Source organism: Delphinus delphis, chromosome 11, assembly GCF_949987515.2.
Source record: "Delphinus delphis chromosome 11, mDelDel1.2, whole genome shotgun sequence".
NCBI lineage: Eukaryota > Metazoa > Chordata > Mammalia > Artiodactyla > Delphinidae > Delphinus > Delphinus delphis.
In genome coordinates this window covers 94,454,486-94,468,887 of record NC_082693.1, presented here as the reverse complement: position 1 = coordinate 94,468,887, position 14,402 = coordinate 94,454,486, and the positions used below count along the sequence as shown (strand labels likewise).

At 39.7% G+C, this 14,402-nt stretch overlaps 1 protein-coding gene across 4 annotated transcripts in view; it reads right to left on the bottom strand.

The window, feature by feature from the left end:
• Window positions 1-14,191, bottom strand: part of XPNPEP3 (X-prolyl aminopeptidase 3) — a 62,383-nt gene extending 48,192 nt beyond the window's left edge. For 2 of the 4 annotated variants that reach the window (XM_060025722.1, XM_060025721.1), the window contains exons 1-2: window positions 14,057-14,191; window positions 4,675-4,791 (exon numbers count right to left, since the gene is read on the bottom strand). In XM_060025722.1, the coding sequence (XP_059881705.1) occupies window positions 4,675-4,791; window positions 14,057-14,120 (181 nt within the window). In that variant the 5' untranslated portion in view covers window positions 14,121-14,191. Of the gene's footprint in view, window positions 1-3,622; window positions 3,771-4,674; window positions 4,792-14,056 lie in introns of those variants that run through there. The other 2 variants (XM_069541213.1, XM_069541214.1) reach the window with 2 other exon arrangements.
• Between the last annotated feature and the right edge of the window lie 211 nt (window positions 14,192-14,402).

Genomic DNA, 14,402 nt, shown 5'->3' with positions numbered 1-14,402 from the left:
ATATGTATATTAGGAAGTAACTTCTGAAAAAAAGATAAAATTATTTAAAAATCAAAGCAGGATTGCAAAACCACCTTTTTCGCCCTTCAAAGCATTCCTCGTTGCTGAATCTAATTTCATACAAATGACTATATGAGAAATATTTATTTAAAACACTGACTACATTTTCCCAAGCTTACTAATTGTAAACACTATACAGTGACCATTAACTATATGCTTCCAAACTTCTGAAATTTCGAAGAACTCTTCATCACAACAGAAAAATTAACCAAGGAAAAACACACCTTATCAACTGAAGGAGGGAAAAAAAGTGTGATAAAGCAATGAACTTCAACCCTAGAGGTAAACCTGGCAGTTGTTATGGCCTTTGATCATAGAACTAACCATTATAGTCTATCTAGCCTGACTTTCTTCAGACAAAACTGCATCTGAATAGACATTCTGGTAACTTTGTCAAATTGTAAAGTATTAAGAAGCAAAGTCAGTATTTTGTCATGTGGAGTCAATTAAGGATAGAAGGGCTACTCTAACAAGTTATTTAATTAATCAAATGCCTAGATGTCACAATCTGGACTCTGTAAATAACAAAGTCTCACAATCAATCCTGAGACTGTGCAGCCAAGAAGAAAAGCTCTTCCAGGACATCTAGGATTGGACCTCTCGAGAGAATAAGAAAAATGTTCTTCATATTTTATCAGCCAGGCAGAAAACCCAGAGAGGAAAAGTTTTATGAAGACAGAAAATGGATGGAAATATGCAAATCTTTGCTACAATCTAGGTATGTATTTTAATTATTTCCTGAAACTAACTAGGTTAGGATTTTAACGTGGCCTGAAGCAGTGTCCTTGAATTCTGTTTAATATTAGGAGTTTTTTATTGTATATAAGGAAGTAGTGCATAAAATGATCTATTACTATGTAGTTGGAAAATGGGGGTAAAGAAAAAGCTAATAAACATTTCCTTTATAAAGTAAAACACAGACCTCTCTGAAAAAAATGAAATGATCAAATAAATAATTTTAAAATACTCTCAATGGATTTTATTTGCATATACTGAGCAAAACAAGCCAGACAGAAAGGGTTCATACTGTATGATTCCACTTACACGAAACTCAAGAACAGGCAAAACAATCATGTTGATAGAAACTAGAGCAGTGGTTAAGGATGGAGGTGGGGACTGACTAGAAGGGTATGAGGGGACTTTCTGGGGTGACGGAAATGCCCTATATCTTGAATGGGGTATGGGTTATATTGGTGTACCTTTGTCAAAACTCACTGAATTGCATATTTAAGCTCTGTGCAATTCACCTAATGTAAATTTTATCACATTAAAAAAATAAGTACAGCTGGCCCTCCATATCCATAGGTTCTGCATCTGGGGATTCAACCAACCACAGATCAAAAATATTTGGAAAAAAAATTCCAGAAAGTCGCAAAAAGCAAAACTTCAATTTGCTGTGCATGAGCAACTACTTACATAGCATTTACATTGTATTAGGTATTATAAGTAATCTAGAGACGGACTATAGTATATGGGAGGATGTGCATGGATTGCAGTCATATACTATGCCATTTTAGGTAAGGGACTTAAGCATCCGCAGATTCTGGCATCTGAGAGGGTCCTGGAACCAATCCCCTAAGGATACTAAGGGATGACTATACCACTCTCTAAAGCTGAAATACCTTTTTTTTTTTTGCGGTACGTGGGCCTCTCACTGCTGCGGCCTCTCCCGTTGCGGAGCACAGGCTCCGGACGCACAGGCTCAGCGGCCATGGCTCACGGGCCCAGCCGCTCCGCAGCATGTGGGATCTTCCCGGACCGGGGCACGAACCCGTGTCCCCTGCATCGGCAGGCGGACTCTCAACCACTGCACCACCAGGGAAGCCCCTGAAATACCTTTTACATCAAGACTTCTCTCACTTGAATTTCTTCTTACCAAAAATATTATATCAAAAAAAAGACTTAAAAAAATTCCCATATAGTATTCTTTGGCATGGGTGTTATGTGCTGTTTTGTGGTTGTGGACTCAGACTTTTGCTGAGTTGGAATTCTGGCTTAACAACCTACTGAGTGACTTGGGGAGAGCTACCAAACTGTTCTGTGCCTGTGTCCTCATCTGTAAAGTGGAGATAATAATAGCACCCACTTCACAAAGTTGTCAGGAGGATTTAATAAGTTAATGAAATACTTAGAACAGTTAGCACTATATAAATATTAGTTATAATTATTACCACAATAAATAATTTACACTTGAAGAGGTTGTCATCCTGGTAATACAAAGCCAGGTAGGATCTTGAAAGAGTAAAATTTATAGGGATGACCATTATCCCTATCAAAGTAATTATTTACATGAAAGCCCTGAATTATCTGGTTTTCTCACACAATGACAAGAATGAGTTAAGTGATTCAGGAGCTTTTTTTTTTTTTTTCTTTTGTGGTACGCGGGCCTCTCACTGTTGTGGCCTCTCCCATTGCGGAGCACAGGCTCCGGACGCCGCAGGCTCAGTGGCCATGACTCACGGTCCTAGCCGCTCTGCGGCATGTGGGATCTTCCCAGACCGGGGCACGAACCCGTGTTCCCTGCATCGGCAGGCGGACTCTCAACCACTGCGCCACCAGGGAAGCCCTATCTGTATTCTCTAATTTGTCTATCATATATATGGAACTTGTATAATAATTAGGAAAGGGACTGAGATATTTTCCAAAAGTTTAAAGTACTGGCAAGTACTGGGGAAATATTCCAAACATGAAACCTTTTGGAGCAAACCACATAATAGAAACATACTTTTAAACCCCAAACTAACAAACTGACCTTGGCTTTGTAAAAGAGATTTTAAAAAAAGTATTAAATGCCTCTTAATTTTTCTTAATAATTGACTCTTCCTCCACCCCTCAATTATTTTAACACTTCTGTAAGTTTTGCTTCTCTACGTGGAGAAAGGTAAGTGATTAACACTTTGGCTATTGTATATCTGGTGGTTTCTTTAACACTGATAATTCTCTTTTAAAATTCTATCTACTTTTATCCCTTCTCACTTACCCCAATCCCTATTGTACAGGAGAATAAAAATTATGATAGGTGGGCTTCCCTGGTGGCACAGTGGTTGAGAGTCCGCCTGCCGATGCAGGGGACACGGGTTCATGCCCTGGTCCGGGAAGATCCCACATGCCAAGGAGCAGCTGGGCCCGTGAGCCATGGCCGCTGAGCCTGCGGCGTATGGAGCCTGTGCTCCGCAACGGGAGAGGCCACAACAGTGAGAGGCCCGCATATCGCAAAAAAAAAAAAAAAAAAATTATGATAGGTATTCCTTTTCCCCCATAGTTTATATGAACATATGTATATATATGAACTTGTATGTGTGTATTTATTTACATTCATTTTTAACATAGTTAACATGCACATAACACAAATAACAGTCTAGATACAGAGGCCATCTTCTTGACAATATGATTACTAGTTTCAAGGCCTGGAAAATGCAGCTCACCATGTAAAAGTATCTCACCACGAGAAATCAGTAATTTTCAAAGCTGGTAAAACTTAGTATTAAATTGAAGCTACAGGTAGGTTGATTGGATGGAGAAATACTTAAATTAATATCAACTGTATTGCTATTAAGCTTACCTTACAGCTTTGAAAAACTCTGATTTCCTGTGTGTTTCAGTGGTGAGCTGCATTTCCTGAGTCTCAGCCGACTTCCCAGCAGGAATTCCAGTCTGATGAAGAATCAGCAAAAGGAAGCCCTCACTGAGAGACACACTGGTATCATTCACTGAGTGGAGACAGTGAAAGAGCAACATATTTCCAGAGGCAATTTAGATTATTAATATATATGCTTACACAGTAAATACAGATTTAACTTCGCATGGCAGAAGCAACAATTAATCTCCCTTGAAAACCTGACTGATTTTTCTCCAAAGCATTTGGTTTTACCCTGCCTACCTCTTTGGAATGATACTCATTCATCATAGTTCATCCCTTAAGTGTCTTTAAAAAAACAAAACAAAACAGAAAACCTTAGGCATGAATTTGAACAATAATGATAACACATCTTCCAGCAGGAACGCTGGAATCTTAAAGTAGAAAAAAAAAATTAGTGAAGTAAACCTTTATCAACTTTTTGCATCACCTTTATCACTGTTATCACTTCTCAAAGTTGTGACAATCACATCTGGAAATCTTGTGTAACCTATATAAAAATATTTTTCTTAATATTGACATGAGCATTTAATGCTTTCAAGAAAAATGTTTCCTAAAATGTCTTTAACACAGTAGTTCACAAAGAATCAATAGTTAGAACACAGTTCTAGACACCATGTTTTAGAAAGTAACAGAATTTTTCTTTAAAAACATCTTGAAATACATACTTTTCACTGATACTTCTGAATTATAAGGCTAATCGTATTTATTGCTCTAGATGGTGCTGTCTATACAGTACTATTAGCCACATGTAGCTGTTTAAATTTAAATTAATTAAAATAAAATTTTAAAAAACTTAGTTCCTCAGTTGCACTAGCAACATTTTAAGTGTACAGTAGCCACTTGTGTATAGTGGCTACTGTATTGGACAGCAAAGCTCTAGAACATTCCCACTGCTGCAAAAATTCTATTGGATAGCACAGTTCTAGACAAAGCCCCTAAAGAGAGAGACAGTCATTACAGTTAAAAGGCCTTACCTGGTCTGAGGAGGTGTGGGTGTGTAAAGGGGCTGGGCTGGCCTAAGTATCGGTTTGGAATCCTCCTCTCTGGGATGGGCTGCAGGGAGTACCTTCGCTGTGAACATGACATGCATCCTGAAGGAGAGATAAAGAGGATGAAATGGAATAGTGTACCTAGAAAGTCCTGACAGTATATACACATTTATCTACCTCCAGCAGTAGGATGCTTTAGAAAAATGCAAATTAGTATCTCCTTCAGTATTTATATGGTCCTTCCTCTGGGCCAGCCAGAGCCTGTGTTGGGCCTTAGGGATACAGAAATGAGATTATCTTTACCTTTAGTGACTTTAGTCTACCTGAATATAATAGAGGTATATATACATACAGTATGATTAATGTATGAATAGGAGCTATGGGAACAGAAGAAAGACAACAAACAAAAGCAGGGGAGGGGGTAGGAAGTATTTCATTGAGGTAGTGTTATGCTGTGTCCTAAAATTCAGAAAAAGAGAATTAACATTTTTATTGAGAATATGTGAAGTTTGAGAAAATATGCACATCTTATCTCATTAATCTTGGAATGTTAGAGCTAGTGAAATATCTGAAAAATGCTTAATCATATTTAGCCCATAAGAAGTAATATTATTAGCATTCATTCAGCAAGATTTATTAAGTGTGTGATTGGCACATGCTGGGAAAGACACAAGAATAACACAAGACTATCTGTCCTGGTCTGGAAAGAACATACAGTCTAGTGGAGGTGAGACAGAGCAATACTACATTGTGAACGCAGTGGTGGATTCATACACAAGGTTTTTGAGAGCACAAAAACTAACACAACGCTGTGGGACGGGTACAATGACGATAGGACACAGTGATCTGGGGAACAGAGAAGCACACTACAGGCACTTGTGTGAGACTGCAGAAGTAGAAATGCCTACTCTGAGTAGGAATTAGTCAGTGAAAGTGACAAGGGGAGCTGAAGGTATCATGAATGAGATTATGAAAGGGAAGGCATAGAAAGCACCACATTCACATGTGCCCATGTGTGCGTGTAGAGGGAAAAGGGATAGAAAGAGAATTTCAGGTCAGTGTTGCTGCTGGTGGGAGAGGAAAAGATCAGCAAGGTAAGGATCAAACCATTGAAGGCTTTGTACACCAAACTAAGGAATTAGATTTTTAACTGTTACGTGAGGTAGGCATTATCATCGCCTTCTTTTTTATTTTTTTTTAACAAATAAGGAATCAGACTCAGAGAAGTAATTTGTGCAATGTTACACAGTTAGTACTAGGGAAGCTGGGATTCAAACTCAGTTTTACTTAACTTCAAAATCTTTGCTCTTATCCCTCTACTCTGTCACTCAGTAAGTCTTCTCTGCTAAATCCCAACAATACAATTAGTACTGTACAATCTCCCCGTGAACATACAATCACTACCACAGCAAAACGCGGTAAGTCTGGATCAAGTTAAAGGTTTTAGTAGGGATTATAAAGCATGAATGACAGCGTATCTATTTGGAGAGTTAAGAAGTCTTAAACATTAACTTTGAATTAAATTTACAAAGGGTTATTGAGAAAAATTATAGCTTCTTGAATGATTAAAAAGACAGAGAAAATGGTACAGGTTTCCAGGCAGTATGAAAATACAGTTAAGAATAGTGGAAAATGAGAAAAAGGACAAAATATTAAGTATTTCCTGGAATCTGTCTTTAGAAAATGTACAGAATACATATTAAGGAATATGCCCAGTCTACACAGGTTGAAAGCTTAACAAAGATGAGGCAAGCAATTTACAAAAATACAGAGAAACCTGCTAAGTGACACCACAGGGAAGCAATCAACAAAGACACTACCAGACAAACAATTCAGCTTTTTCCACATAAATTCGAAGGCAGGTAGGGGTGGTAAGGTATGGAAGGGGGACTCTATAGATTAAGCCTTAAAAGACATTATCAACCAACTGTAATATGTGAACCTTAACTGGATCCCAATTCAAGCAACAAACTGTAAAACAAATACATTATATTTATGAGATCACTGGAAATTGGGACAGTGATTGCATATTTGATGGTATTACGGAAGTAATATTTGTTTTAACGTGTGATAATGATGTTGTGATTATGTTAAAAAGAAACTTAGCTTTTAGAGATATAAATAGAAATATTTACAGATGAAGTGATATGATCTCAGGTTTGTCTCAAAATAATATGGGGGTGGGGTGGATTGCGGAGAGGATGAATGGGGATTTGAATGAAACAAGACTGGCCATGAGTTGATAATTATTGAAGCTGTGTGATGGGTACATCAGAGTTCATTATACTACTCTACTTGTGTATATGTTTGAAATTTTCCATAATAAAAAAGTTGAAAAAAAAAGAAAGATGAAGCGACCATAGAGAAAAATGAAGGAAATAAGCATGTACTCCAGAAGGCAATCTAAGAGAAAGAATTAAAGGCAGCATGGTATAGTAGAAAAAAGTGCTAGTTCTAGTTTAGTTCTACTATCTACATGATCTTGGCATGTTACATAACTCCTCTGTACTTATTTCTTCACCTGTGAAATAAAGCCGTTATATTAGGTAGCGGCTTTCAAATTTTTAAAACCAAGACCCACAGTAAGAAATATATTTTACACAGTAACCTAGTATATACAGACATATATATGTATAATGTATATAGAAATTTCACTAAATACTATTCTTTCTGTGACTGTTATTTTTGCTGCCCTATTCCATTAAAAATAAGCTTGCCTCAGTGCACTAAAATGATTTTATTACTGCAGTGTCTGGAATGGTGGCCCCCAGAAGATACGTCCACATCCTAATCTCCAGAACTTGTGACTGTTAATTGGAAAAAGGGTTTTTGCAGATGTAATTAAGGAACTTGAGATGAACGGATCATCCTGCATTATCTGGGATGATCCTAAATCCAATGACATGTGTCCTTGTAAGAGAAATGCACAGGGAGAATTGAGACAGAAGAGGAGGAAGCAATGTAACCACGGAGGCAGAAACAGAAGAGATGTGGCCACAAGCCAAGGAATATGTATAGCCACCAGAAGCTGGAAGAGGGGAAGAACGGATTCTCTCCTAGTGCCCCGGGAAGGAGTGTAGTCCTGCTGACACATGATCTCGGGCTTCTGGCCTCCAGAACTGTGAGACAATACATTTCTGTTGTTTTAAGCAGACATGTTCATGGTAATTTGTTATGGTAGCCTCAGGACTAATACAATGACTTACTAAGGTTGAAATAAATAAATATGTCAAGTGCTTGATTATTTTTTCATAGTTCACAAATTCTTCATTTTTTCAAACCAAAACATGGAACAACTGAGAAGTAAGTTATTAAAGCTCAGTAACCCAGAGGTCATATTATGCAAGAGGTATGCTGTGGCCATAAACAACAGCTCCCACTGGTTTATAAGGCACTGTTTGAGGCTTCCAGGAAAATATAGGGGAAATAGTCCAGAGGGTTAAGGATGGTCTGGTATGACTCTGGACTAGCTCTGTTTGGAAGGTCTAGTCCCTACCCCAACCCCATAATGACACCACAATGCAGCCCTCCCTGACATAAGCTTGTAACTCTGCTTGCCATATAATCAGTATCCTAATGTGTCCTAGCAGTGGTCCATGGTAATAACATTGTCTTCAATGTAAAAATGTGCCTATCTGCAGTCACTGCCTCTACCACCATCACCAGCAGAGCCTAAGCTGAGAGGAAACCACGGTTCTCACTACCCTGAGCACCCCTTTCCAACCATCTGTTACAACATAGTGGATTACTATGAAGTTCTAGAATTGCAGAGATATACTTCACCTGTGGACATTAAAAAGGCTTATTGAAAAGTGGCACTTACATGGCACCCTGATAAAAATCCAGAAAATAAAGAAGAAGCCGAGAGAAAATTCAAAGAAGTAGCTGAGGCATATGAGGTATTATCAAATGATGAAAAACGGGACATTTATGATAAATATGGCAAAGAAGTCCTGCAGCCCCAAACATGTATCTCAATATACTTTTGCAACTGGAATCCCTCTATTTTCTCAGCAGGACTCAAAGAAGGTGGTAAGAGGAAAAAAAAGAAGCATAAAGAGGTACAGAAGAAGAAGTCAACTAAAAGGAATCATTAAATTGACTCTTCAGACACATAATGTTCATATAACATTTGAACACAGCTCTTTATGTGCTTCTTCTTTTAAAATTTTATTTTATTTATATTTTTATACAGCAGGTTCTTATTAGTTATCCACTTTATTCATATTAGTGTATATATGTCAATCCAATTCATCACACCATCTTTGTGTGTTTCTGTTAGAGTTTTGCAGACAATATTTGTTTAATACCACACTAAGATTATGTTTTTAACGTATTTAGCAGGACTGTAAACATCTGATGAGTGGCTGTTTGGATTAGGTATGTTAGAAAAAGATGAATTTGTGGTAACAGTGATACTAAGAATTTAGAAAACAGCAAAGATTAATGAGTTTTGAAATTTTAGCTAAGGTAGCCAGGAAAAAGATCTAAATGAAATGAAGGAGTTAGCCATGTGGATATTTGGTCAAAGAAGATTCCAGGCAGCAGGACTAGCAAGCGAAATGTCCCTAAAGCAGACTGTATAAGGTGTGTTTGAGGAACATGGAGATCAGTGTGGCCAGTATGAGAGCAAGTAGATGAAGTAAGAAAGGTAACAGAAGAGCAGATTATGCAGGGACTGCTAGATCACAGTATGAACTATGTTATAATTGTCAGACAGGAAGCCAATGGAGGCTGTGAGCAGAAGAGTGACATAATCTGACATACTTAAACAGGCCTGTGCTGGTTGCCGTCATTAAAAACAGACTCTAAGTAAGCAGGGGTAAAAGCAGGGAAATGCAGGCTACTGCCACAATCCAGGCCAGAGACTGCAGTAGCTTGGCCAAGGTGGTGGAGGCGGTGGTGGTAAAGAGAGATCAGACTCTGGATATATTCTAAAGGTAGGGCCAAATGGAATTTGCTGACAGACTGGATGTGGGGTATGACAGAAGTCAGGATTTTTGGCCTTAGCAACTGAAAGAAGAGAAGTGCCATTAATCTGAGATAGGCCTGGAGGTGTTAAATTTTGGATGTGCTACATTCAAGTACCCGAATTTATTAAGCAACAAAAAAAGAATTTCCTACGTTGACTTGCATCCTGCATGTTCCCTGTCATTGAATTCTTCCTTTTTTTTTAACAGATCTTATTGATCATATTAATCTTTTATCTTAGAAATATAATTACTATAAATTTTAATGTGACTAAAAGATAGGAGCAAATAATCTAGTAGCACTTAAAACCCAACCACCTTTCGAAAAACATAGTTCAGTGATATATAGCAATGCAACAAATTTTGAAACCAGAAAAAATTCTAGGATCGACTATTTTTTTTTTCGGTATGCGGGCCTCTCACTGTTGTGGCCTCTCCCGTTGCGGAGCACAGGCTCCGGATGCTGCAGGCTCAGCAGCCATGTCTCACGGGCCTAGCCGCTCTGCGGCATGTGGGATCTTCCCGGACCGGGGCATGAACCCGTGTCCCCTGCATCAGCAGGCGGACTCTCAACCACTGCGCCACCAGGGAAGCCCTAGGATCAACTATTTTTAAATGACTGCTAGAATAAAGCGTGAGCTCTTGTTTTGTTTGATTTTTAGTTGGTAGGTGGGTGGGGAGGAAAGTTCATTTATTCTACAGGAGAGACTGGGGACAATTAGCATTTAATGCTTATTTACAGAAAATAAAATCATAAAAGCTCAGAGTATTTTAAATGCCACTTATATAAAATGTGACATTTAGTAGAATTTATTTATTGTTACACATGTGGGACTAATCAGACTTAGAAAAAATGCAATTTTTCAACAAAAGCAAAAACCAGTGTCTCTGAAAATTTGAGAATGCAATAACATGCCCTCTGGTCCATTTTTTATTTTATTCTTAACAGATAACTAAAAATTCAGATTTAATCTTATTCAATACCTTAAAATTATTCGTTTCCTACTGCCTAGAGGAAAAAGTTCAATGTTGCTTAACATAATATACAAGACACTCCACGAGCCAGCCACCAGCTTTCTTCCCAACTTGACTTTCTATCATGTGTCTTCTTACACATCTCATGCTTGAGCCCAACTTTTCCCAAACTGTGTTCAAAGGGATACCAGTTCAAGACTCACCAGAGAAAAAGGGCTGCATGGTCAAATACATTTTGCAAATTAATGTCAAAGACATTTCCCTCTTAGAGACATGGAAATAGTCTATTATGAGCACTATAAAATGCAGCATTCCCCATACTTATTTGACCACAGAACCCTTTTGGTGTAACAGCTACTAACATGCCCAGCAACATATTTCAAAAAAGCTCCAGGCTTATTAATGATGCAAAGCTTTGTACCAGTCATTCTGTTTCAGAGTTCTGGGCCTTTGCATTCATTCTCTCTGCCAGGATGGCTCCATCACTCTAGTTGGCTTGGTGAATTTAAGCCTTCTTTCAAGTCTCAACTCTCCTAACCTTTGAAGTCACGCCCACGTTTCCTCTTTGCCCCTCTCTGCCCTTTTTATTTTATTTATTTATTTATTGTGGTACGCGGGCCTCTCATTGCTGTGGCCTCTCCCGTTGCGGAGCACAGGCTCCGGACGCACAGGCTCAGCGGCCATGGCTCACGGGCCCAGCCGCTCCATGGCATGTGGGATCTTCCTGGACCGGGGCACGAACCCACGTCCCCTGCATCGGCAGGCAGACCCTCAACCACTGCGCCACCAGGGAAGCCCACAATTACTTGCTTTTTTGTCCGTCTCGCATGATGGTAGAAACTTTTTGTGTGTGCTTAGTTCTCCTATGTGGTGCTCAATTAATGTTAACAGAATTAACTGCAAACAGGCTTTTAAAAATTATTTTCTACTTATTCTTTAATGTTTTCAATATTTCCCTTCCTCATCTCACACTTATATTTAAATGATCTAGTCTTTTAAAATATAAAACTTACTTATGCATCATTAATGCTTTATTTTGCTTTTTCTCAAATGACTAGGTGTTAATAACTATATCACAACTAATGAAATCACACTCTTAATTAGCCAAAGCATTTTCACTTTAGGAATGCATGACTTTCACAGAATAGGAAGTTACCTATGGTACTCAATACCCTGTTCCCAGAGTCTTCCTAAGGAAAAGCACCCAAGAGCACCACAGACATTTGAAGTTCTATTTATGAACATCTAAAGTCGGTGGAATTTTCAAATTCTAAAACTTTATAAAATCCCAGAATAACATACTTACAACACATTATTGCCTTTCTTGGGCTCCCATGTCACTTGAGTCAAGACTCTATTACCATCCTTTGCTATATATATTCATTTATTTGTTGCTTCTCTATCATCTGACTAGACTGTAACTCCAGGGAAGTGGAGATTCACCCACAATGACTGCTAACTCAAAAGTTACTGAATGAAGATACATTCTTTCTGGCTCAATAAAAAGGTCCAAAAGGACTCTACTAAGCAGAGTAAGACCTAGCAGAGGTATAACAGAAAAAGGACTAGATGGGAATCATACAACTAACATTCCTGACTTGTTACTTGTGATACCGTGTTAGTTTCAGTTCCCCATCAGTAAAATGATATTTGCTCTAACTTACTGGACTTGTGAAGATCCAAGGAGATCATTCATTCATTCAAAAAGCCTATATATGTATATTATGATGTTAATATGAGAAGTGGTTAAATTTACTTATTCCACTGAAGCAAAATGAAGCATAATGACTACATTTTTCCAGGACACTGGTGTGTATAATCCAGTACCTAGCTCTAAATTTTGATTAATCAGGTTTTACACAAAGCCTCAACAAATGGAAAAAAAGTTACAAGCAAAGAATGGTTCCAGCTCTAAATCACAAGTTATGGCCTCTGTGATCAAGACTGACTAACTGTGGGCTTCCCTGGTGGCACAGTGGTTGAGGGTCCGCCTGCCAATGCGGGGGACACGGGTTTGTGCCCCGGTCAGGGAGGATCCCGCACGCCGCAGAGCGGCTGGGCCCGTGAGCCATGGCCGCTGGGCCTGCGCTTCCGGAGCCTGTGCTCCGCCACGGGAGAGGCCACAGCGGTGAGAGGCCCGCGTACCGCAAAAAAAAAAAAAAAAAAAAAAAAAAAAGGACTGACTAACTGCGTATCTATTCACCTACTCCCATGGAGAGGGACAGCTTTATGGAACTTAAGTGTTAGAAGCAAAGAGCAAGTTCTGTGCACTTAACAATGATTACTTTTTAATTTTACTTTCTAGAGTAAGAAGTAAGTCTTGATATAATTACCATTCCATTTTCAATAAATTCAGGTATACCAACGTAAAAAACACATGTCAAGACTTAACACTCGTGCCAAATACCATATGCTCCGGCTCACACATTGTTCACCTATCGGCCCCCAAAACTAAAATATGATCCAACGACAGATCTGCCTGAAAGACGATTCAGCTTTCACCGATCAAGCTTCATCTTCACTGCTTGCGACAGAATACACCCTAAAAAAATGCCCCGCCCCCCATTCCTGGACTACTCTATCTTGCCTTTTCTTTTTCTAAGTTTCATTTTTTTGAATTTTATTTAATTTATATTTTTATACAGCAGGTTCTTATCAGTCATCCATTTTATACACGTCAATCCCAATCGCCCAATTCATCACACCACCACCCCCACCCCTCCGCGGCTTTCCCCCCTTGGTGTCCATACGTTTGTTCTCTACATCCGTGTCTCAACTTCTACCCTGCAAACCAGTTCATCTGTATCATTTTTCTAGGCTCCACATATATGCGTTAATATACGGTATTTGTTTTTCTCTTCCTGACTTACTACCTTGCCTTTTCGAGCAAGGCTTTCAGACATAAAAAGCCTCAGGAGTATTTTCAAATATTACCTCTTCTGAGAGGAACTACTCAAAAGATGTGTACTACTAAAATGTGTTTCCCGTACATTCTGCAGCCAGCTCTCACGTCTACTCTTTGAAAACACGAAAATCCGACTGTAAGTTAACCTAACAGAAACAAGAGCTACGTGATGTGAGACACTGTGTCACCTGGGCAAGTGTGATAACTGACACAACTTCCATGAGTCCGAGTTACTTTGAAGACAGCCCCTCTGGGAAGACAGCACACCCTTTTCTCTCTGCAGTCATTTCAACCTCTTAGAATACCTCAACTGCAGAAAGAACCCCGGGCCCACCCTTTTCCAGGGACAGGGGGTAGAGAAGAAATCCAAGGAGCGCACAGGGGGTTTGGGAGTGGAGACCCCAGCAGAAGAGTCCACTGAAGCAGGGGTCGCCTCAGACCAACCTGGACCCCTCTGGTGCGCCTCAGGCTTCTCAGAGCAAGCCCCGAAGGAGACACTGTGGGAGGTGAGTCTAACCTGAGAGGCTGCGGGCGCTTGCTACCGCGGGAACAAGCTTAGTTGCCGAGAGTATCCAAGGCATGACCGCCACGCTTGCACTTCAGGAAGTAAACGCGGAAAACTGACGATGATGCCGCCGCCGGCAGGGTTGAGTCGCCCGGAAACCAGGCCAGGCGTCCCTCCCCTTCCGGCCGGCGCTGCTCGACGGGCTTTCCTCCCACAGGGGCGCAGTATGTTGACGTCACGCCCGGCGCGTGACCGCCGCTCCGGCCGGAGGGCCACCCTGGCGTCATGACGTCATGTTCCATTTAACGGCCACAATCACAGAATATTTCATTCTAAATGACTCCCCGCAGGGGCTGAC